General features: G+C 44.7%; 2 protein-coding genes across 8 annotated transcripts in view; one reads left to right on the forward strand and one right to left on the reverse strand.

The window, feature by feature from the left end:
• Window positions 1-1493: 1493 nt before the first annotated feature.
• Window positions 1494-21798, reverse strand: part of Hiw (MYC binding protein highwire) — a 402512-nt gene continuing 382207 nt past the window's right edge. For 4 of the 7 annotated variants that reach the window (XM_078188120.1, XM_078188119.1, XM_078188116.1 and 1 more), the window contains exons 31-53: window positions 15394-15616; window positions 14484-14846; window positions 14027-14233; window positions 13416-13621; window positions 13193-13343; window positions 12184-12541; window positions 11856-12102; window positions 11592-11782; window positions 10504-10593; window positions 9340-9572; window positions 7391-8911; window positions 7162-7333; window positions 6712-7097; window positions 6379-6508; window positions 5885-6291; window positions 5693-5813; window positions 5342-5532; window positions 4848-5276; window positions 4398-4769; window positions 4114-4338; window positions 3274-4046; window positions 2837-3204; window positions 1494-2758 (exon numbers count right to left, since the gene is read on the reverse strand). In XM_078188120.1, coding sequence (XP_078044246.1) covers window positions 2643-2758; window positions 2837-3204; window positions 3274-4046; window positions 4114-4338; window positions 4398-4769; window positions 4848-5276; window positions 5342-5532; window positions 5693-5813; window positions 5885-6291; window positions 6379-6508; window positions 6712-7097; window positions 7162-7333; window positions 7391-8911; window positions 9340-9572; window positions 10504-10593; window positions 11592-11782; window positions 11856-12102; window positions 12184-12541; window positions 13193-13343; window positions 13416-13621; window positions 14027-14233; window positions 14484-14846; window positions 15394-15616 — 7480 coding nt within the window. In that variant the 3' untranslated portion in view covers window positions 1494-2642. Of the gene's footprint in view, window positions 2759-2836; window positions 3205-3273; window positions 4047-4113; window positions 4339-4397; window positions 4770-4847; window positions 5277-5341; window positions 5533-5692; window positions 5814-5884; window positions 6292-6378; window positions 6509-6711; window positions 7098-7161; window positions 7334-7390; window positions 8912-9339; window positions 9573-10503; window positions 10594-11015; window positions 11082-11591; window positions 11798-11855; window positions 12103-12183; window positions 12542-13192; window positions 13344-13415; window positions 13622-14026; window positions 14234-14483; window positions 14847-15393; window positions 15617-21798 lie in introns of all 7 variants that reach the window. The other 3 variants (XM_078188118.1, XM_078188117.1, XM_078188121.1) reach the window with 2 other exon arrangements.
• LOC144473307 (uncharacterized) overlaps window positions 19994-21798 on the forward strand; it is a 43447-nt gene continuing 41642 nt past the window's right edge. Inside the window, exon 1 of the mRNA XM_078187078.1 lies at window positions 19994-20710. Coding sequence (XP_078043204.1) covers window positions 20504-20710 — 207 coding nt within the window. The 5' untranslated portion in view covers window positions 19994-20503. The remainder of the gene's footprint in view (window positions 20711-21798) is intronic.

The following is a 21798-nucleotide window of genomic DNA, read 5'->3' on the forward strand; positions in this document are numbered from 1 at the left end:
TCGAACCGTCGCGACGCCGATTTGTCACGAACGCTATATCCGAGATCGACGATAATAAACGCGGCACCGATTGAAAATGTGCAAAAGCGGTGAGTATGTGCTTTCCGACGCGTTACAATCGTATTAGAAGTCCAAGTCTACAGGAGCGAGAAACAAGTCTGAACACGTTCTGCGATTCCCTAGTATGTAGCTTTAACCCCCTACCGCCGGACAGAGGAATAATTTAATACGGAGTAGCTGATTTCGCGACATTGACTTTCATCGTGATTCATACGGCGTGGTGGTTAATATTAAAAGACACTATGCGTCCATTATATCGTTTACTAGGTTTATACCGGCTAAAGGGAAGTGGCCGTTGGTATATTAAGACGTCTAAAAATACTGCTGACAAATCGCACTGGCGGTATTAATAATATACTTGAAACATAAAAAATGCTCGAGCACGAACACAATGTTGCTTCCGCGTACTGACATCACGAAATTGCAAGACGAGTCCTGCGGTATCGACTATCGAGTTTAAAGACCGTCTAACCTTCCTAGACGTGTGCAGCTTGACAGCACTCGAAGCTGTGCGATGGAAGTGAGGTTAAGTATCGACACAGCAGACGACAATTTGGCAGAAATTCGATGAAGCGACAACACAATTTCACGAAGAACGTTGAGATAAACGAGTCAGAGGAGCGGACAGAGCGTGTGCGATCATCGCCTGGATACGGATGAAATGCTTATTGTTTTTCCGATAGTGGTTCGCGAGGAATGAAAAAGAGCGTGCGCCAGTACGCGGAAATCTTGACTGGAAGATAGCTCGGGGAACGAAGAAGTCGTGTAATTTCGGTCAATTAAGCTATCCGACGACTTGTAATTGGCCACAATTCGTGGTAAAAATAAACAGAGCGAGTTGACAGTAGTACTGGCAGGGTGGCACAAACGTGCGTAGGAGATCATCTCGACCGAGCGGATACACCGATCGTTCCCAATCAGAAAACACGTATTTCCCGCCAAAGGCTGGTAGATGATTGGGTACACACGGTTCGCGCGGCTCGAGAATTATGTAACTATTGTTGCACGACTAGTAAATAAAAGCTACTTACCGCTGATCGAGGCGAAAAACGTCAGGATCGCGCGCGCACACACACACGTTACGCCTCGCACTGCTTAAGACAAACTGCCGTGTCGTGGCGCTGCCGGCTGTCGCCATCTTGGATCGATCAGTCGGCTCGAGGAAACCGCACCAGTTTTTGAATGTCGAAACATTCTACCGAACATATAATTCTAACCTACTTCATTAAATTAATAATATCGTAATTAAGTTCTTTGTTATGGCATTTCTATCAAATTTCGATATTTTGGAGAAATTTTCAAAATAAGTTGCTTTGACAGAAAACATGTTTTTTGGGGGAAAAAATGGTATTATAGTAAGTTAAGTAATTATTTTATAATATTTGGTAGAACAGGAAGATGGCGAAAGAATTAAAATTATTACGTGTCTTGCAATCATTACTTTCATTTAATCTGCACAAGATCAAAACACAAATATTAACGAACATCGCTTAACGCGTGCTGATCGTTCACACATTTCATTCAAATACGAATATACACAATAATTCTACACCATTTTCGCAAACAGCGCATTGTAATTCAAGGCAGTTACACTGACGATTAAATAAATAACGCCCGTTGGCATGTCGGTGCGCACACTATTCCTTTGGAAAAGTACAAAAACAAATGATAATTTCAAAGACGACAAATGCAGTTTTATGTGAATGCCGAACGCCGATTCGAGCACAGAAACATTTTATATAGCACGTGCTATACCACCCTTTTCTTTTATCGGAATTTAATTTTTTTTTTGTTTGTTTTCATTTCTCTATTCTTTATCATTTTAATTCACAAATTTCAAATAACACACTTCTTTCACATACATAATTTACCTACATACATAACTTATTAGGATCATTGTCGATAATAATTAAATAGTTCTTAAGTAGCATAGAGAATTATATTATATATTTATATTTTATGTATATATTAAATTAAACACTTATATCGAGAATAATTTACCAAGTGAATCACTACACTCTGCATGACTTACGCACGTGTAAGCTCATTGTTCTCTTTTCATATGGAAGTTTTAAATACACGTAGAACATTCTTTAAAGATTTCCCTCTCTCTCTCTCTCTCTCTCTCACTCTCTCTCTCTTTTTCTCTCTCTCTCTCTCTCTCTCTCTTTCTCTCGCTCGCTCTCTCTCTTTCTCTCTACTTGTTCCAGTAATTTCTATTAATCACGAATAAAAACGACTTACGTAATACTTAACAAGTATTAGAGTTCCACGCATCATCGGTTTCTCACTCATGATTTGCAGCTAATCAGCTGATACTATTTGATTCCTCTTGCATCGTTTCACTGCGTCAATTCCACAGTTGCTCTAATCATTAGAATTTCCAATAAATCGATACATACGACAGCCTTTACTGCGAATAGTGATACACGCATATCAAACTATATAATATGTATATCCGTTTGCTTGCATATAATAATATAGTTGTGTTGTTACGATCCAACAAGGATCACCGATTTTCATTCATGTCGAGTATAAATTATGAAATAGTTTCTGTCCTCTTTCATCTGTTTGGAATATCTTTAGAAGGTATGCGCGTTACGGCAAATTCCGCAGCCTAACGCGAACTCTTCTCCGGTCGGTGGATGTTTCACATGCAATGGACATTCATCCCCTTCCAGTTGTTTTGCTTGAGGTCCTAAACAGAACAGAAGGAAAACTTTAATAGTAGTTGTCAACTCCTCGTGTCGTTAGCATTATTAGAGGATGAGCTTACCTGCAGGACACGAAGGTAGTTTAATTTTTGGAATGATAATGACACGTTGGAAATCTTCGTGGCAGGGGTTACAAAAATGGGTAGTGCCAAAACAGAAGAAGACAGCCACCGAACAACAATAACGACATTTATACTCTAGAAAGTCTGCCGCGTGCTTCGGACACATCTGGGCTCTTGCAACGTCGCTGCAACCTCCGCACACCAATTCCGTGGGGTCGAAGGTTTCTCCGCCTACCTGTGCGTCACACCTCGCCTCACCTCCATAGTAGGCCTTTTGACACTTGTAGCAAACATAATATGCGTAACGCTCCATTGCATACGCAGCAGGATCTTGGAACCTAGCGCCTGGTCCGAAGGCTGCTTCGGTCCTGCAACACGCAATTTTATTAGAACCTGAAAAATATACAAACTCCTTGGTTTCTCAACTTTGCACTTACTTGTACAGTCCTTCGTACTCCAGTCGCATCAAAGCCTTCCTTCTGACGTCCTCGTAAAGTTCCTTGATGCTTGCCAATTCTTCGGTCAGAGTAGGATGTTCCATGGGAATCTTGCAGATCGGGCAAAGAGAAAACCCGAATGTGATCCTAGGGCCCACCCATCGCTTCATAAGCACATGCTTACAGCAATGTAAATGGAACACGTGGCCACATTGCAATTGAATCGCTGGCGCGGCTGATAAAGCTTCCGTGAAGCAAATCATGCACATGTCGTCGGCGTCTTGTTTCAAATCGTTATCCGACAGACACCTGTGCAGACAGGGCAAACATGTCTTCTCGTTGCGAACGCCACCGCAAATGTGTCCGCAAGAGTGAACCTTGCTGCACGCGTTCTTGGCATGCTCTTGGCAATCATTGTCCGTACAGATATTCCCTATCGCTAGTAGACCCGTGTTTCCAGTAATCCCGCAGAATCTGCACATACCCGACGTAGTACCAACCGGTTTTCTAGGGGTACCATCGCGGAATTCCACCAGAGCTTTTAACGTTCTGCTGTCAGCTAGAGCCAGGACCCAAAATAGTTTTGTTCGGCCGCAACCTTCGTGAAGATCAACGCGTATCGCTTCCTCCTCCTCTTTGCACACCTGTCTAATATGCATGCGAGCTTTCCTATGGAGATGCAGAATTCTGTCGCACTCCCCGCAGAGATTCCCACAATCGTTGCATTGAATGATTGCAGTTGTTTCGCCATCGTCATGATTGTTGCACGTTGGCTGCAGAAAATTTGACCGTCAGCTATGTTCCTTCAATAATAGGCTTTAATAAAGAATAGAATCTTACTCGTGGTGGCGGTGGTTGTCCCTCTGAACCAGTCCATTGACCCGATGACAGTCTCTCGACGTGATCAGAGTCCAAAACACACAAAGATGAGAGGGCAAGCCACAATGTTGGTGTTCGAAGACATTCCGCAGGATCTCGACTCGTCTCGTCTAATCTGGTAAGATTTAAAATGTTTTCTGCGATGGCTGCCTTCGTCACGGATGCCCATTCTTCCGACAGTTTGCCCTGAGATCAGTTTCAAATGTGAGTGGTCTGTTACGAATACAGTTAAAACGTATACTAACCGATGCCATATCCTTCAGCAGTTGAATGATCACTTCGGCCAGTTTCCGAGTCATGGTCCCTCTCAACCACCATCTTGCTCCAACGTAACGTTTTGGGTGTATGCTAGTAGCCAGTGAAACAGTCTGCAAAGCCTTTCCGTTGTTCTCCTTGCCCTTTACCTTGACTTGGACGGTCAAAGACTTGGCAATGCAACTTAGGAAAACATCCAATATTCCCGGGGCATTCTCATCGAAATCAGCGTTGTGGGTGAAGCTATTGTTCGCAACAGAGACGATGCTGAAGTCCGTGGGTGGCAATCGACCAACGCTGGTTACATTGGCTAGCACCTCCGGCTTAATTTCTGGTAAAATACGTTTTAGTAGAGCCGTCACCTGAAGAAACAGAAATAATTTTGATCAGTGTCACTGCTAAAATAAAAAGCATACATCACGGAAGGATCAGAAACTTACCTGACGCTGTACTCTGGCTGATCCGGTGTGCAACAAACTCAACAAGTCGGTCAATAACCCGTATTGATGCGATAGATAATACTGCCCAACGGCACTTCCGCTCAAGGCTAGCACCATAGACAACATCTCGAAGCAATATGTATCGGCTGCCTTCGATTGATCGCTGTTGTCGCTCAATAAACTATTAGTTGGCGTTGGCGAATACAGCACTGTCTCCCATTCTTCTTTCAATCGAATCGTCTCTTTGCGAATAGCTTCGACGATATGCGTGCAGACCTGCTTTTGCAGATGCGTTAGATTGTTCCTGCTGAACAGAATTCCAACCATGTGCTCCCGAAGGTCGTTGCTGTCCTCCGCATCTTCGTTGGTACCCTCTGCAGATTCTAATTGCTGTTGCTGTTGATCGCCTTGTATGAGCTTGCCAAATACCTGGAAAAAAAAGAATTGTTAGAAACTCTGAGACACGGTAATAATAAATTTTGTACACAGTTTACCTGAGAAGTAATCAGTCGAAAAACTTTCAACGTTTCCGCTTCGCAATTCCTCTGTTGAATCCTTTGTGCACTCAACTGTTTACCAACTTTCATCGTTTCTCCTTCAATTTCACCGAGAATTCGAATTTGGCGGACTCGCAAGGAATTGTCTGCGCCTTTTAGTTCGAGACCAATCGCAACGTGCCGTGGATCTGCAAGAAAAATAGCATCTGCATTTATAAAAGAGTAGATGCGATTGAAAATAGTCGAAAGATTAAATAAAAGATTCAATAAAAAAAAAGAGACATTTTTATTAAATTCCTTAAAATCCTTAATCCGCGATCTAGTTATCAAGTAAATTTGTTTATTCACTTTTACCGGTAACTGGACAATTGATCCAACCAGCTGAACGACTCTCGATCTCCACGGTCCTCAGCTTCACCATTTCGTCGACGTTATTTCCAGATTGAAATGTTACACTGGATACCTTGTGCTGCAATATATTGATACTGTAAGTAACAAATTCTTTCGCAAAATCAGAATATGTTTTATGATGGAGCCTACCGTTAAGTCACGACAGTTATCGATGTGAATGTAGATCATGCGAGGAAGAGAATGGGTATTGCAGCTGATAATAATGGTCTTCGTTTTATTGCGATCCTCGTCGCCGGACTCCCAGAAAGTTTCCGTTGAATTGTCAGTCAAGTTCCCGATCATAGCCTGCCTGCTAGACGCTTTGATTTTAATGCCAGGCGTTAAATCTTTCAGAACCTCCACAGAACTGGTTATCTGCTGGGAGTGAATCGATTGATGACTCTCGTGCATGCTCATCGTAACGTCCTCGTCCTCTTCGTATCTCGAGAGAATTTTACTAATATTACTGAACACGTGACTTCTGTGAAGAAACATATGATCCGCGGGAGTAAACTTGATTCCCCAGCATCGGATAGCTGCTTGTTGAAGAGGCGAGCCTAACACGAAAATGTATACAATTCGATTAGATTTTCTAATTAAGATATAATTATGATCGGACATCGATCTAGCAACTAAATACTTACCGAGAGGTGGCAGAAGCATTAGGTCTGCAATCGTTTGTAATAAAGTGTGAAAAACTGTTGGCAACGGATTAACAGACTCGCCAGCTATCACCAAATCGCTTAAAGGATGCTCGCATACGTCGATCATATCCTTGAAAATTAAACATACCTTAGTGACATTTAATATAAATCAAGAATTTTACTTTATCTATCAACTATCACGGTGGTAACTTTTATTGACCCGTCATTGATCTCGTCGATCCGTGCGCATCGAATGTTAGTATTCAGCTATTGTCCCGATGTCATCGAGCAGCGCTCGTAATATCATATGTACATGAACTCTGTTCTACTCACGTGTTCGTCCTTTTTCTCGGTACGATTTTTCTCTTCCGTCGCGTCGACGGGCTCGGGTGACACTACCGGTGTCAGAGAAGCGGAAAACCACCATAGCAAATCATGCAAGCATAACGGTTGTGTAACACTTCTTAGTAACCAATTCAACGCTTGCATTGCGTACACTCGACAAGAAGCACGACGCAACGCCTGCTTCATGGCGAGCTGTAAATGTTGCAGATTGTGTTGCTGAAGAACGAAAAGCATCACGGGTCGCATCAGAATTTCTATTCTATCGTTATTCGCAGCTTCCGTTTGGCTGGTGGACACAATCGCCGATTGGTCCATCGACGGTACCAATTTTTGTAGAGCGGCGGACGGATAGCACAGCAAAGACAAACCGCCATCTGAACAAAAAGAAGTCTCTATGTTACCGCGTCTACGAAACCAGCGAATCTATTTCGTACGTACTGTTATTCATTTCGCTGCTACTGTTGTTCCTCTTCCGCATGATAACGACCCTGCCATCGTTGGTGTTTCTGGCCCAGGAAGCCCCAGTGGACATAGATACGGATCGATGAAACATACCCCGACCTTTGCCGCTCTCGCTATCGCTGTCACTCATCGGATACTCGGACAGTGGCTGCGTACAAGGCAAGCGTTATCAATTGAAATTACACAAGCGACACTAATCTCTTACCCTTCCGTTCGTGCTGTTGAACATAGCGCTGCTCCCGTCGTAAACATTCTGATGGCCGTTCTGCCGCCTCAATGCTTCCTCGTAGTACCTTTCATCGTGGCTCTGAGAGTGATGGACACCGAGGGCTTGCAGACATTGGAAAGGGCCTGTCGGCGGAAATGGTCCTGCTGTGTCCGGAGGACTGTAGTTCTCGGCGACGGACGACAACGTTTGCGACGGTCGCCTTTGTTGTTTCGGTATGCTCAGCCCAGAGGCACTGGCCAGTTCTAGCAGGAATATAGCATTGTTCTTCATAACAATATGCGTCTCGTTGCCGTTGGGACTAGATATAGGCGACAGGATTTTCCCGGAGCCGTTCTTCCGCTTCGTGATCCCCGTCAAGTACTTCTTGGTCAGCTTCAGCTTCCGTGCTCTCAGGTACTTATCGCGACACGTATCGCAAACTAGGTACCAAGAGCTTCCGCCCACCCCACCGTCGCCGCAGTTCCCTGCCCAGCCGATGCAATAAGTCCCCCCGCTGTTGTATCCCTTTCCTCCCGAGTGCCATCCGCAACCAGGATGCATCATTTTCATGTGATAAGTCACCGGGTGCGGAAACATCAAGCCGCACAGCTCGCAGATGGTCTCTCTCTCGATCCCGGCTAGCACCTCGGATCCGATTCCTCTGCCGACCGGTTTCCATTCTTTCTTCTTCCGGTTCCCTTTCTTCTCCCGCTCCTTCTGCTTCTCCTCCCGAGGTCGTTTCTCCGGGACCGGTCGTTTGCTCAACTTCACCGTCTGCACTTGCGATATCGGGCTCGGTAGGACCGACTGCTGCTCTATAGCCTGTAGACAATTGCTGCTGAGCTCCTCCCATAGGAACACCAAGCTCTTCAAGGCCGGCGGCAGCACCGCCACAGTTTGGAACTCGGGAACTGCGCCGAGCTTGCCGTTCGTCTGACCCTCGTCCTTGGCCGTGGCCTCCTGTTTCTTTCGACTTCTGTTCGCGTTGGCGTTCGCCGCCGACCGCGTCAGAGTCTCCAACGTGCTCGGCTGGATGTGCAAGTAGTTGCCGGCGTTGGTCACCTCGACGGAATGCCTCTGCCTGGCTTTCTGCTCCTGCTCCTCCTTGTCGTTCGATTGCAACACCGCCTGCCTGGTCACGACGAGGGCTCCTTGCTTCGGTAAACTAGGGTGGAACTTCAGGAAACTGGCGCAAGCCATCGCGTCGTGGACGATCCCCTCGTGCCAGAGAAACGCCGCGAACACGGCGCGAAGACACTCCGCTACGGATGGACTGATGGCCTCCTTCACTTTCTCCTTGCTCAAGTTCAGCGTCCGACTCGGGTTCGGACTTTGTTGAGAACTTGCCGGAGACATCGCTCTTTTCGCTCTAGTCTTCACCATTTTTGTGTGATCCCTTCGACTCAGCTTAGGCGAGTGACGCTCCTCCTTCGGGCCGGTAGAGCCGATGCTGAAGTGAAACGAGATGTTCGTCTGCGTCTGCGCCTGCGACATTTTTCGCGGGCTTCTCTGCGAATCCTTCGGATAGAACGTTACGTTAATGCATGTTTTATTTTATTTTGACCGAGTTGCCCGAGAAGTTTGTTTCATTTCGTGGCTAGGAGTTGACCCCTTGCGCTGTTACGTCTCTCAGAGCTACGTTGATTACGACTAATTCGTCCTTAATTATTTCTTTGATGCCATGAGATGATTCTAGTGTTCCGATTGTTCTCGTTTACATGATTCAAATTTTCTTTCGATTTAATAGGAATGATTGACAGCCATATTTATCGAATCGTGCACGAAACTTTCGTCACGAGTCTGCCTCGTTATTATAGCGCAAAGGGGTAACGAAAACCAAACGAATGATTTTGCCAAGGTTCGAGCACCTTGTACGGCAATCTAACAAAATTCTTCGACAATTTCGAATTAGTATGTGTCAGCGAACGAGTATAACATTCACTTACCGCGCCATCCTTTTTCGGGGTATCGGGTGGGCTAGCTATGCTACCCTCTGATCTTATTTGTAAAGAACTACAGCTCGGGCTCGGGGATAGGTCGCGGGTGTTGGCAGTTGTGCTGACAGCACTGGGAGATTGCGAAGGATCCCTCGTTATACTACTGACCAAGGCACTTGTGTCGCTCTGTGTCGAACCCCGTCGCTGTGACGTGGCTGTGCTGTCCGCCATGCCACCAGAAACTTGAAATAGAGATAGGCAGGAAAAGGGTTTAGAAAGAATGATCGCTTGGCGCTTACGAAATAGAAATCTTATCTATCTCCGCTTTTTAGAGCAAGGATATGGTTATCTCACCTTGCTTTTTAAAGACAATGGACACCGACAGATGAACAGTACCCCTGACAAAAACCATTCGATAGAATATACTTGTTCAGAAATTCAAACTTTTGTCGTATCTCGTGAGGAAGATAAAACAATTATCTAATATTTTAAGCAAAATTTGGACCGTTCTTAATTTGAACAATCAATTGGCATTCGTTTTGCATGTGAATTGACTTTTGGAAAATTTCTATAATAGAGTTTGTTGTTAGAGAATACAGCGATAGAAATAAAGTGTGTTTCATCTAACTAACAAAATCGCACAATGAGAATTTCGTAAATATATAATATCTGACGAATTTCATTCGCCAAAGAGTAAACTTGACACGCAAACCTTGTATGAATAGATAGTTAATATTCCTTTCATTGGCAACGATTTTGGTGGAACACTTTTCGTCAGGGATACTAGTACATCTCGTGTAATGTTCTTTCGCATAACTTCATCAACACCATGGATATTTATACAGATATTTATACAGGAACTGGAAACAATGAAAAATTGACTTACTTTATCGAGTATAATTATAAACTAAAAATTAAACGTTTTACGTATGCCATAAACGTATAAAATCCACAGTCCTTGCAATGAATTCGTGCAGACCCGTGCGTATCGTGAATGAGACAACGACGAATGAATGAGATTGTGAGAGAGCTTTGATGATCGGCCGTGAAACGAAACATTTAGAGTTAACGGTGTTAGATTGTGATTAAGAACGTGAATCGGTACGATGCAGTGACAAGTAAAATTATGTTAGTGTTGAGTCAGAGAGTAGAAATGTATGTTGTTGTTCTTACCTAATGGGGAGAGGCCGACACTTCGGGGGGAGCCGCAGAGCACAGGGCTGCTACTGATACTATCTCCCCCTCCTATCAAACTTCTCCCACCTGACAATTTTCGATCATTTGTAGAATTTTACACATGTGAGACACGTTATAGTTTACAAATACGCTAATCTATTACTGTGTACGAGTATATCGAATACAGATTCGTATGCATTATTTAAATCTCTAATTGGACAAGGGTTGTCGACATATGTGTGTGTGTTTTTGTGCGTGTGTCGTGTGTTTCGGTGTATTGTGCGTGCACAAAACGAAATATCTCATCTTCAAGTTTTTCAATCATATTTGCATGCAGTTGGGTCTTCGAGGAGTAAATACACTACGGTGCCATTACATTCTTGAAGGAAACGCAACAAGTGTGGGGTGTCGTGAATTAATTACGAAACTCCGAACAACACAAACGCTATAACACTATTTCTCGACTGTACAAAACTGAGGATTATGTTGAGTAGGAAAGGGTCGAGTACCTGGTGCATGAGCAGCAGGAGGGAAGAGGCAATTACCAGAACCAACTGGCTGCCGACTGGTCCCAGCTAAGAGCAACATTACTATATTGTTATAACTAATTCCATAAGGTTTGTTTTTAACATATTTATACAACCTACGATCATTCGTTTATTTACTATATATATAATATAAAGAGAGAGAAAGAGAGAGACAGAGAGAGAGACAGAAAGAGAGAGAGAGTCAGAAAGAGAGAGAGAGAGAGAGAGAGAGAGAGAAGAGTAAGTGGCTTATGGTAAATCGCAATCGGAGTTTTAATCTAAGATAATTCATTCCACGAATCGGGAGAACCGTCCGTGGAACGGTATACGGTCTTACAAGCGTCAGTAACGGGTCTCGCAGCTTCTGAAATGATTCCCTCCTCAGACCAGTTACGGTGCCGAAAGTGTGAAGTAAGACACACACATGAATGTCATGAGATTAAAACAATGAGGCCACAGAAGAAACAATATACAAATGTATAAGAAAGAGTCGCGAGCGCTCGTAGCTTCGAATTTTCGTAGATTTGAAATGTTCTCCGCTGAGTTGCGTATACGTACCGGGTATCTGAATTGGGCTAGAGGACGGGCTGTGAAATCGTGGTGACCCACCTTGGGGATTCTTCGGCGACGAGCTCCTCGACAATCGTCTCGGTGTCTCCGGCGGCGTGGGACCGTTGCCATTCGCGCGGCTCTCCCCGATCGCCTTCACCAGCTCCTTCACGGACACGCCGACGAACTCGGAAAAATCCCTGCAAATGCCAAAACTATATGACGAAACTAATCTAACTGCACGGATCTCGACGGTTCATTCTTTTTATTCACCTGCCGGGAGAACTTCTCTTTTCACCGTGACACTTGTCGTCGCCTCTCAACCACTTCTGGAGAACGCTGAACTTCCCCCCGCCGCCACCACCGCCGCCGCCGCCACCTCCTCCACCTCCGCCTCCTCCTCCTCCTCCACATCCGCCGCCACCCTCTCTCTCCCTCTCCTTCACCACCCTCTCTTTCGAATGCGGCTTTGAGAATTTCGGCGAGGCGTCGGCCTTCTCCATAGTCGGCTTGTCGCTTCCTAGAATGTAATCGCGGCTGCCGTTAGACGAGAGCACGGGTTACGCGTGGACGAGGAGAACTCGATCTCATCGAATTGTACCTGGTGAACCATGTTGATTGTATGAACCAAAAATAAAGAGATTCGTGTTGCTACCTTCGCCAGACTCCGCTGTGCTCGCCGCGTAATTCTGCGTGGTGAAATTGAAGCCCTCGTGACTCACGGAAGGCACGGAGAAATCGAAACCTTTATGACTAGGTGAAACGGACGGATCGGCCATGATCGGTTTCTTTTCCGCTGCGTCGTTCTCGAGATCCTGCTCGATCTTCATGTAGGTCACGCCCTGTTTGCTGATCGCGAGCGACCAGGCCTCGCTCTCCGCTATTCGACCACGGTCGAAGCAGTACTTGGCCATTGACTCGTCGTCGATGCGCACCCAGGTGCCGTCGCTGTTCATGAACTGGAATAGAGACAGAGAGATCAACCATATGCAGCGTTCCGCGTTCCGTAGACTGGAATCTTTTATTTCCGTGGCATTCAGAAATCAATTCCTTCACGAAGAAAATCTTTTTTACGGAATCCTACAGTTTAACTCTTTGCCAATACTTCTGTGACATCATACATTGTGATAGAATTCGCAATATTTTCGAAGTTAAGAAATATAGAATTTATATTTATAGCGAATAGTCGTTTAACTCGTTTGTAATGTGAAATTAACGATAAAAAGAATTAATATTTAGTTCGTTGAATTTACTACAAAAAGAATAAATTTCAAAACTTAGTTAAAAATGAATATCGTCTATATGTAACCAACGCAATATTCGCCTGTTAAGGAACGGTATAATGAAAACGATTATTATACAAATCTCATTGCGATTTTTTAATTTAAGTCAAGCGTTGCAGTCTATCTTAGACAAAAACTGCATCCACGAGGAAACTGAACTAAATCAATTTTTGTCAATTAAATTATACTGAGAACCTACTCAAACTTTTAAACTGAAAATATCGACATTCTTCACCAAAGAAAAGAAATTCTTTAAAGTGCAGGACAAATCTTCGACGCAGTTACGAGGTGCATGTAAGTGTTAAAGCGTATGTTATAAAGATTTACATATTCTTGAATGGTGACGGTGTTGCCAGGCGCCATTATTCCCACCGGTGCAGCCTTTAAATTCGGTCTGCTCCTGATATTGTGGCCGGAAGCGCCGCACCTCACGACCACCATGGTCTTCGCTGAGTCAAAGGTAACCGTCTTCCTTTTGCTGAAAGATGAAATTGTGCGTTGAAACGCCGCGGAAAGCTACCGTCGAAGAGCTTTAGTCTTTCTCACGTACTCGTCGACCACTTCGGGCCTCTTGCGCTGAACAGTGTCTTTGATGACTTGATCTAAAATCGATTTCGGTTCCTCGACTGGGAGAAGCAAGGTCTTGCCCAAGTGTTGATTGTACTGTAGACACCAGGCTTCCAGGTGACTGCTACTACAGTATTGCTTGATCGTATCCGCGTTCAGTCTCAACCAGACACCGTCGTCGTTATGGATCTACGGATACGGAACAGTTCTTTGGTTTCGTCTGAACTTCGAGTGGTCGAATATACGGTTGGCGTATAAATTCGTAGAGTTCTTGTTCCTAGTTTGTAACGACTCGTATATTAATTAGCCAAGCGAGCAAGTTGTTTGCAAGATCACTTTTTGGAATACTTTGATTTTTCATAATTATTTAGGCTTGGAAATGACATATCCAAGAGGTAAAAATCAGGATTTTCGATATCTGCTGTTCTTCGCTATTCATCGAAAAATTCGCGTTTTCCAAAAAATCATAAAAGATAAAATTATTCCAATAAAGTGAATGTAACAGTTTCGTAGTGCTTTCACAAATCGTTATGAAACAAAAAATCTCTCGGAATTTATTCGCCAACTTAATACTTGGTACAAATATAATGTCACCTCGTCTATGAAAGCTATAGTATCGTTCACTGAGATCAAACCGATTTGCTCGCTTTGCAAAGAGGGATGGGCCCTGATCCTGAGACCTGCGCTGATCTTTGCTACAAATTTTCTGAGTCTGCTTGGCTGGTGCTGAGGTCTCTTCACGACGTTCTGAGTTGGCGGCTGCATTCGCTGCGGTGGTTCCTTCACCTCCACTTCGTAGTTCTGGAAAACATATTGCACAACGTTCCACGATCATCTTAGATACTGTAACAAGTACAATTTCTCGCTGAACCTGTCTCAAATTGCCGCAGTTCATTGGAATATCGAATTACGAATAAATTACCGTTGTATAAAATGAAAGTTGCCAAAATATTGTCCGAGAATCTTTTATATAGCTATGTAGGAAGTACGGACCAGTGTTGAAATTTTACGGGCAATCTCTTGGAACACGGTGACGGTCTCATGTACTCACGTTCTCCATGTTGTATCCGTCCACCGTGATCATTAAGGAATACCATCCGACAGATGACGGCGTCCAGGTAGCGCTGTAGCTTCCGTCGCCATTAGGTCTGACCTGCATGCTCTCGCTTGCCCTTTTTATGGCCGGCGACATGTACCGTAGCTCCTCGAAGGAATAGTTCTGATAAGCCTTCATAATGGTGATCGCGTAGAAACAGGTCTTGTTGTTAACCGTGACCTCGTACGGTACGTCCAGCGAAGGCTGAGGATGTCCGCCGAACGTCATCGGGTCCGGCTGCGAGATTCGACGAATCTTTTTCCCTTGTTCGGAGTTCGTTAATGCTGTCTTATCGATCGGGACTGCCTTTACCTCCACCTGCGAAAGAATTTGCAACAATTAAGTGCATCGGTGAACGTACAGTTCAATGTACAATAAACGCTTCGATTTCAAGTATCAAAAATATTAACCCTTTGCAACTCGAGTGGTGACTCTAAGGAATCACGAAAATTAATGTATGAAATTTAAAAATAATCATTATGCTAATAAAGTTTAGATTTCGAAAATTGTTCAAACTATTATACGTGTCACAAATTTCATGTGTATAAAATTCAACTGGATAAGACAAAAAGGATATACCATAATTCAGAAAAATTATTTCAGATTTACAGATAAAATAGCTTCGAGTGCAAAGGGTCAACCCTTTTAAGTCTCGATCTAAAATACCTATTTTAAGCAGCTGAAAAATGTCACGTTGAATATTCTATTTTAAAGTACCAATTAGATAGTAGCAACTTCATAGCAAAAACGATCGTACAACCAAAAAGCTTGCGCCATGAGATCATCATTTATGAATCGGCGTCGTAGTATGTACTAGGATTTACGGTCGACGCAACGTCGGACCAGCTGGTTCTAATATTCATACCTTTAAATTGGGCACGTGAACAACGTCTCCGTACTGGTCCTTCGTGTACATGGTGACGATGGCTGGCCATCCGCACTTCATTTCGTCCTTCGAGTACAGCACGTCGCATTTTAATGGGTCCACGAAACTGTCCGGTTGCAGCCATCTCGCGAGCCGTCCGCCGCTGGTGCCAGCAGTGCACAAGACGAAATCGCGCAGAAACAGTCGTTCGTTCGAGTGGCAACTGGAAAACAACAAAGAAAATCCCTGCTATTAAATCATCGTCGAAGAAAAATAATTAAAATCGAAGCCGATTTAAACTCCGTCGTTTTAATGCCACGTGGTAACCGATCGCGGCAACGAATTCATCGTAAACCGTCCGACGAAGCTACGAACTTTAATAGATCGTGAGCGCGTAGTTGGGGGTCAAAGAATAGATCCAAACGAGGATTGTCGCAGGTTGTCGACTCGTTAGAACGAGTTTCCGAGTTACAATGCCCCTAATTGGTGATCCGTTCCGCGGGCCTCGTCTGGATAAATCACGAGCAGAGGACGATGCTCCTCTGCCAGCCAGACAATCGTTGCTTCCCCTAGCGAGTCATCGCCGGAGTCATCCCTAATAAGGCGCAATCACATCGCAATTCTGTTCTCCGCAGCTCGTTCCAGCGATGAGTTCGCTACCTATACCGTACCATCGCGCCTCGAACGATTTCGCTTGTGACGAGCGCAGCTCTCGCGCGAACGACTTCTTCGAACCCTTTAAACTTGCTGCTCTCGGTCGCGTTACCAAACCGGCGTAGCGAACAACACGGTCAATACATAATTAATAGAGACGTTCTTCCTCGAAAGAAACTCGATCCGCCCGAGGCGATAACTGTCAATTACGTGTACAGTTTCGTAGAATGTTTACGATTCGATTGACCGCAAAGAATCATTTTCGATTCTTACGGCGCTGACTTGCAGGAAGCTGCCAAAACACTGAGATCAATTGAACCGGGGAGTCTCGGGGGGCCGTGCGACGAGAATAGTCTACGTCAATGAGAATGTACGCCTGTCACACTGCGGAGTGTCACGTACGTCTTGTTTATTAGAGCTTCGTGTTTCAAATCTGTGGCCGTGAAGGTGCCATTTAATGTACCATTTACAATGAAGTGGCTCTGAAGGTTTGCTTTGAAATTTTTTTTGATAGAATAAATAACGATGACAGCGATGCATAAGAGTTTTATTATTTAATTCGGCGAACTTCGTTTCACCCTGTTACTTGATTCGGCGAACTCAATTTAAATGTATTATTTCATTCGGTAATGCTTGATCTATACATGTGTTATTTAATTCAATACATTTAGTTTATATGTGTTATTTAATTTATACGTGTTATGTAATTCAGGAGATAAAGATTTCCAACGAGTAAAAACATTTACTAGTACTTCAGTCGTAATAAAATAGTATAAAATAGTACTCTGGTACTATTATTAGCATTAAAATTATTATTATTTACATTATTACATTACAATTACATTTACATATATTATATTACATTAAAATTACTGCAATACCAGCGTCTGCGTCAACCAATGTAAACAATGCGTATTTCGTGTAAATATGGATATACGGACGGCTTAATGATCGCAGAAATGGATAATAATTGGAGCGCATGTTAGATACCGGCCCGTCTATCTGTTAAATACCAACTCGTCTATCTTTAACTCCAACTCATCCCGATTAGCCAGTAAGAACTCGATAACAAATTACTCATCAAACCAAACTGACCGTTAAACCCACCAGCCCCTGTCGCGTCACTTTTCCCGAACCTCGGCTCTTCGTGTCGTCCTCCGCGTCATCCACCCTCCCTTCCCCATCGCATCAAAAAACACCTTCTATATATACACCCCCATTTTTAAGAATCCTTCTTCTTGCATCTAGACCGGACGATCGCGAACACGAGACGCACTCATACCGCCGATAGTTAAATAAACCTCGAAGATTTTCCATGAAACCTGTTCTATTCATTTCACTAACTCGGAATCCAACAAGCATACGATCCGTAGCGAATGTAGAATGTAGAATACGTAAGTATGTAGAATAGAGACGGAGGAGTAAGAACGGCATAATTCACGGGATATCGAAGGCGTCACGAAAGACGATATCACGATCATTTTATCCGCGTGGGCGTTGATACGAATTTTTTGAGACGACACCGAAGACTATCCTAGATGAAGGTGTCGTTTTACTGATCGACCCGGTAATAAGAGCCGGAAGAAGATCGATGGAAGGTATGTGAAACGCGATCGAACGAAGGAGGAACGGGGCGTGGTGCACGGAAGAGACGCCGCGACAGAAATTGGGAGACGGGCGGTTCTTAAGGTCAGACCCGATGTGACGTATGGTCAGCACGTGGTCATTTCGGAAATGGCCACTTCAACCGGCGTCAGGTGTTTCCGGGTTTGAGAAAAGCCGTTATGAATGAATGGACGTTTCGCATGTGCGACGCGACGGGGAGGGAGGAGGGGAGGGGAGGGTAGGGCGGCGGGACGCCGCCGGGCCAGAAGTTGCACGGACACGCGCAATTTCTCATGGGAAATTAAATGGCCAGGCTTCTGCTCATAAAGCGAAGAGCTACGTCGCTGTCTACCATGAAAAGCGACGTGGCTATGAAGAGACGCTTTCGCGGACGAGTCGTCCCGTTTTTACGGTGCCCTGTGTGCCGCGCGCGCGCGCGCCCGCCCGCCCCGTTGGCTTTTCAGTTTTCTGCGAACCGGTCATAAAAGAAGCTATTTTGCCTTCCAGCCGCCACGCCGCGTCCCTTTTTCCCGTGTAATTTTTGGAGAGACATTATTACAAACGCACCTCGTGGATTCGAGACCGCCGGACGACTGCACCTTGACGACTCCGACAAAGGATATTAAAATATTTCACGTGCGCCTTCTTATATTACCGTTCAGCATCATTATTTTAGATAACAATTTATGTGTAATAATATGTAATAATTTTTATATAAATATTATGTAGATATTTTTATAGAAATCAATAATTTAAGCAGGTGCAATTGTTTCTTGAATTTACTTTAATTTAATCCAAACAAGACCGTAGGAAATTTCTTTTTAGTAAAAAACAAACCATTTTTTATGTTTTTTGGCGTTTCATTTCATTGTGAAGTATCACATGTGGCAATTACGTGTGAAAATTTCAATTCAATGGGATAAAATTACACGAACGACGTAGCCAATTCACATCGCAATCCCATTGAAATTCGATCACAATAGAGTAATGTTTTCTTGCGTTGTGTATGACGTAATTCCGACTTGTTTCAGTCATAAACAATCAATAATCGTATCATTATAACTGTGTCTTCATTCTCATTTTCAAAAACGATTTCGTTCGACTAAAATCCACACCTAACTGACTCTTGAATTTTCACCTCTTTTATGCAAAATTTGCTTCGAACTGCCGTAAGAAATGTTCAATTCTTGAAAACGATGTGAAATTATTATCGATGGCTTATTAGCAACACTTTCATAAATGACAACAATGTTTTCATTTGAGCTGTGTTTGATTCGCCAAACTGCGAGCTGTGTACGATGAACAGATCCAGTTTTATCAAATTCTTTAATTAAAAATCACAATAATTTAATTAAATATAATATGTTAATTTAATGAAAATTTTAGCTCGATGGCGAGGCAGTGAAAGTGTTACTCGAGCCGAGCTGAACAGGTGCAAAAGCTTGAAATCTTCAAGGTTATTAGTATCATTTATCTATAAATCATAGATATTTTTTTATCGCGCATTATAGCGCGTGAACAAATTTCTGTAAATAAAACCCTGACTTCGAAGATGACTCGATCAAAATACTGTCGTCTTTAAAATCAATATAGAGAAAAATGAGAAAGCGTGACGTCAACATTTGTATAGAAAACGCAAAAGCAACGGAGAGTAAAAGACATTGTATAAAAACTCGAGGATCTCCTTGAACTTGAACGAAAACAAGTAAATAACAATGGTAGCCGAGTTTTTCGTCCCACCGCGTATTGCGACCTATCCCCGATCAAAACATCACGCGGTGAAAACCGCAAAGGACGTTACCGGTCGTCGCGAGAAACAAAGAAAAAGGCAGGAAGAGAGAACAGACGAACCAATATCAGTTGCAGTTGACGAGGCGCGGGTGCCCTCCGACGACCGTAACCAGCTCCGGCGAAACCGCACACGAGCTGCCGCCGCCACCACTGGTTACGTAAAACCTCGGTCACGAGGATCCGTGTTTCGCGATGGTCAGAGTCGTTTCGCCGGGTAACTTGGTCAAGGTCATTCCTCGTAGGGCAGAAAGTGCGCCGACCCCGGCGACCTGCTCGAAAACCGGTGTGCGCCGCGTCCGACATGCAGCAGCAGCAGCGAGCGAGCACGGTTCCCCGTGGTTCCCGGCGACGGCGAAGCCCGGCCGAACCGGTGTCGCGCCGAAGAGTTTCGCCCCTCCGACGTTCACCGTGCCAGGCTTTTATCTTTTAAAAGCCCCGAAGAGGGAGAGCACGCGGGAGCGTGTGGCAGCCAAGCCAAGGAACACGACGAGTTCTTTGGTGGGGAGGAGACACCGATCGTGCATGCCACCGACCACAGTTTGAAAGCAACCTCCGTCATGATCGCGTCAGCTGGCCTCTAGTCGCCCCACCTCTACGGAAACGAGTCGTCCGCGCGCGTGTTACGACTCGCTCGCGCGAGTGTATATACGCGAGCAGTATAGTTCCCGTCTCCGCCTGGTAATCGCAGCGCAAGGATCCTCGTCGAGCCGTCGTCGAGCATCGAGAGAGAGAGGAATCCGGTTCCTCGCGATCGAGAGGAACGATCGATAACGCACGGAAAAACTACCGGCCGAGTACAGTGCCTCTCTTTGTCCTCGATACCCGCCTCCGATGAACGCGGCTGCCCCCGGGACCGGCACGAAGCAAGATCTACGCGGCCCGATGTGAAAGTTCGAAAGTATCTCGGCGGATCGAAGAGGATCCAGATCGACGCGGATGGAAGTGTACACGGGTTAACGGGTGTATATCGCGAACGATGTGAGGAAGGAGGTCCACCGGCGGGGAAATCGAACGCGCATCGACCGCGACCTTTGTCCCGAGGATCTCGCCCGATCCCACGATGAGCGCCAGGAGGAGAGTGTACAGCGCCCTGGACGGGCTCAAGTGTGATCGTGCGGTCTCATGCTCGGTGTTCGTGTGGTGTCTAGTTGTTCTGGCTGGTAACGTCGCGAGTGCACCGCCCGGGATATGCGCGATGAACGGGTGCAACTGCTCCGCCAAGGCACACCGTTGGATTAGCGTCAAGTGTGTCTTCTCCAATGATCAGGTGAATGAAACGCTATATCCTCGTCACTAACCTCCCCCCGGCGAAGACGACGTTCGCGTGCACGGTGACCGGATCGATCGGACGCTGTTGCTCTCGTCGACGATCCGAGCCGATGAAATCCGCGACCGCCATCGTTGCTGCTGCTAACCTAGGACGCCGATGCAAGCCCCATGACTAACACTCCTCTCCCTAGGTTTCCGACTTCGCTCGTTTGGGATTATGAGTTTCGGTATCTTCGGTGGAACGGACTCTGGTCCGTGGTCTAAAAATGGAAGGTCCTCTCGGCCGAACGAGCATTCGTTCTCGTACTGCTACGACGCACGTGGAGACAAAGATCTTTCTCCCCGTGCTACATAGTAATCAAGCGAATGCGCAATACTGAAACTTTGTTGCAATTCAACACCGATCTGCGCGTTCTTGTATAGCTGAAGCTGCGTCTACACTGAGGCGACATCGAACATTGTCTCACCTCTTGTTGCCGCGTGCTTCAAAATGTTTCCAACGCACGATCATTGTTAATAACCGCGACTATACTCGGAAATATGATATTTACAAAATGTTCCTCCACGTTGCTTCAATGTAAGCGTAGTTCAAGACTACAACGGGACTATATTGTTTGATTTACGCTAAGCCTACCACGATCAAACAACCGATTCCTTATTTAAAAATTGTTAGAACGATTGAAAAATTTTTATCGAAAATTATCGCATAAATTATATTATTGGAACAACTGCTGTAACAAAAATTACGTAGACACGAAATCTAAATGAATTGGATCTTGTCACTCTTATCAGGCAATGCGCGTCGGTTGATTTTACTGTTCGGTAGGATTATCGTTAATGCTATTAATATTAGCTATGTTCGGATGACTCAGAATCTTCTGAATAACTGAATAGAAATAACATTGTCCTTAGTAAAGTGTAGCATTGAATTGTCAATTGACATTTTATACGAGACACGGGACTATCGCATTCCAAAGATACTATAACGAGCATTGATAATAACAGCAGTTATCGCTGAAAGTTGTTTATAGCGGAATTGTAGAGTACAATGTTTCGCTATGACGCAGAACGTGTTTGACTCGGAGA

The sequence above is a fragment of the Augochlora pura genome, chromosome 7, assembly GCF_028453695.1.
Source record: "Augochlora pura isolate Apur16 chromosome 7, APUR_v2.2.1, whole genome shotgun sequence".
Taxonomy (NCBI): Eukaryota; Metazoa; Arthropoda; class Insecta; order Hymenoptera; family Halictidae; genus Augochlora; species Augochlora pura.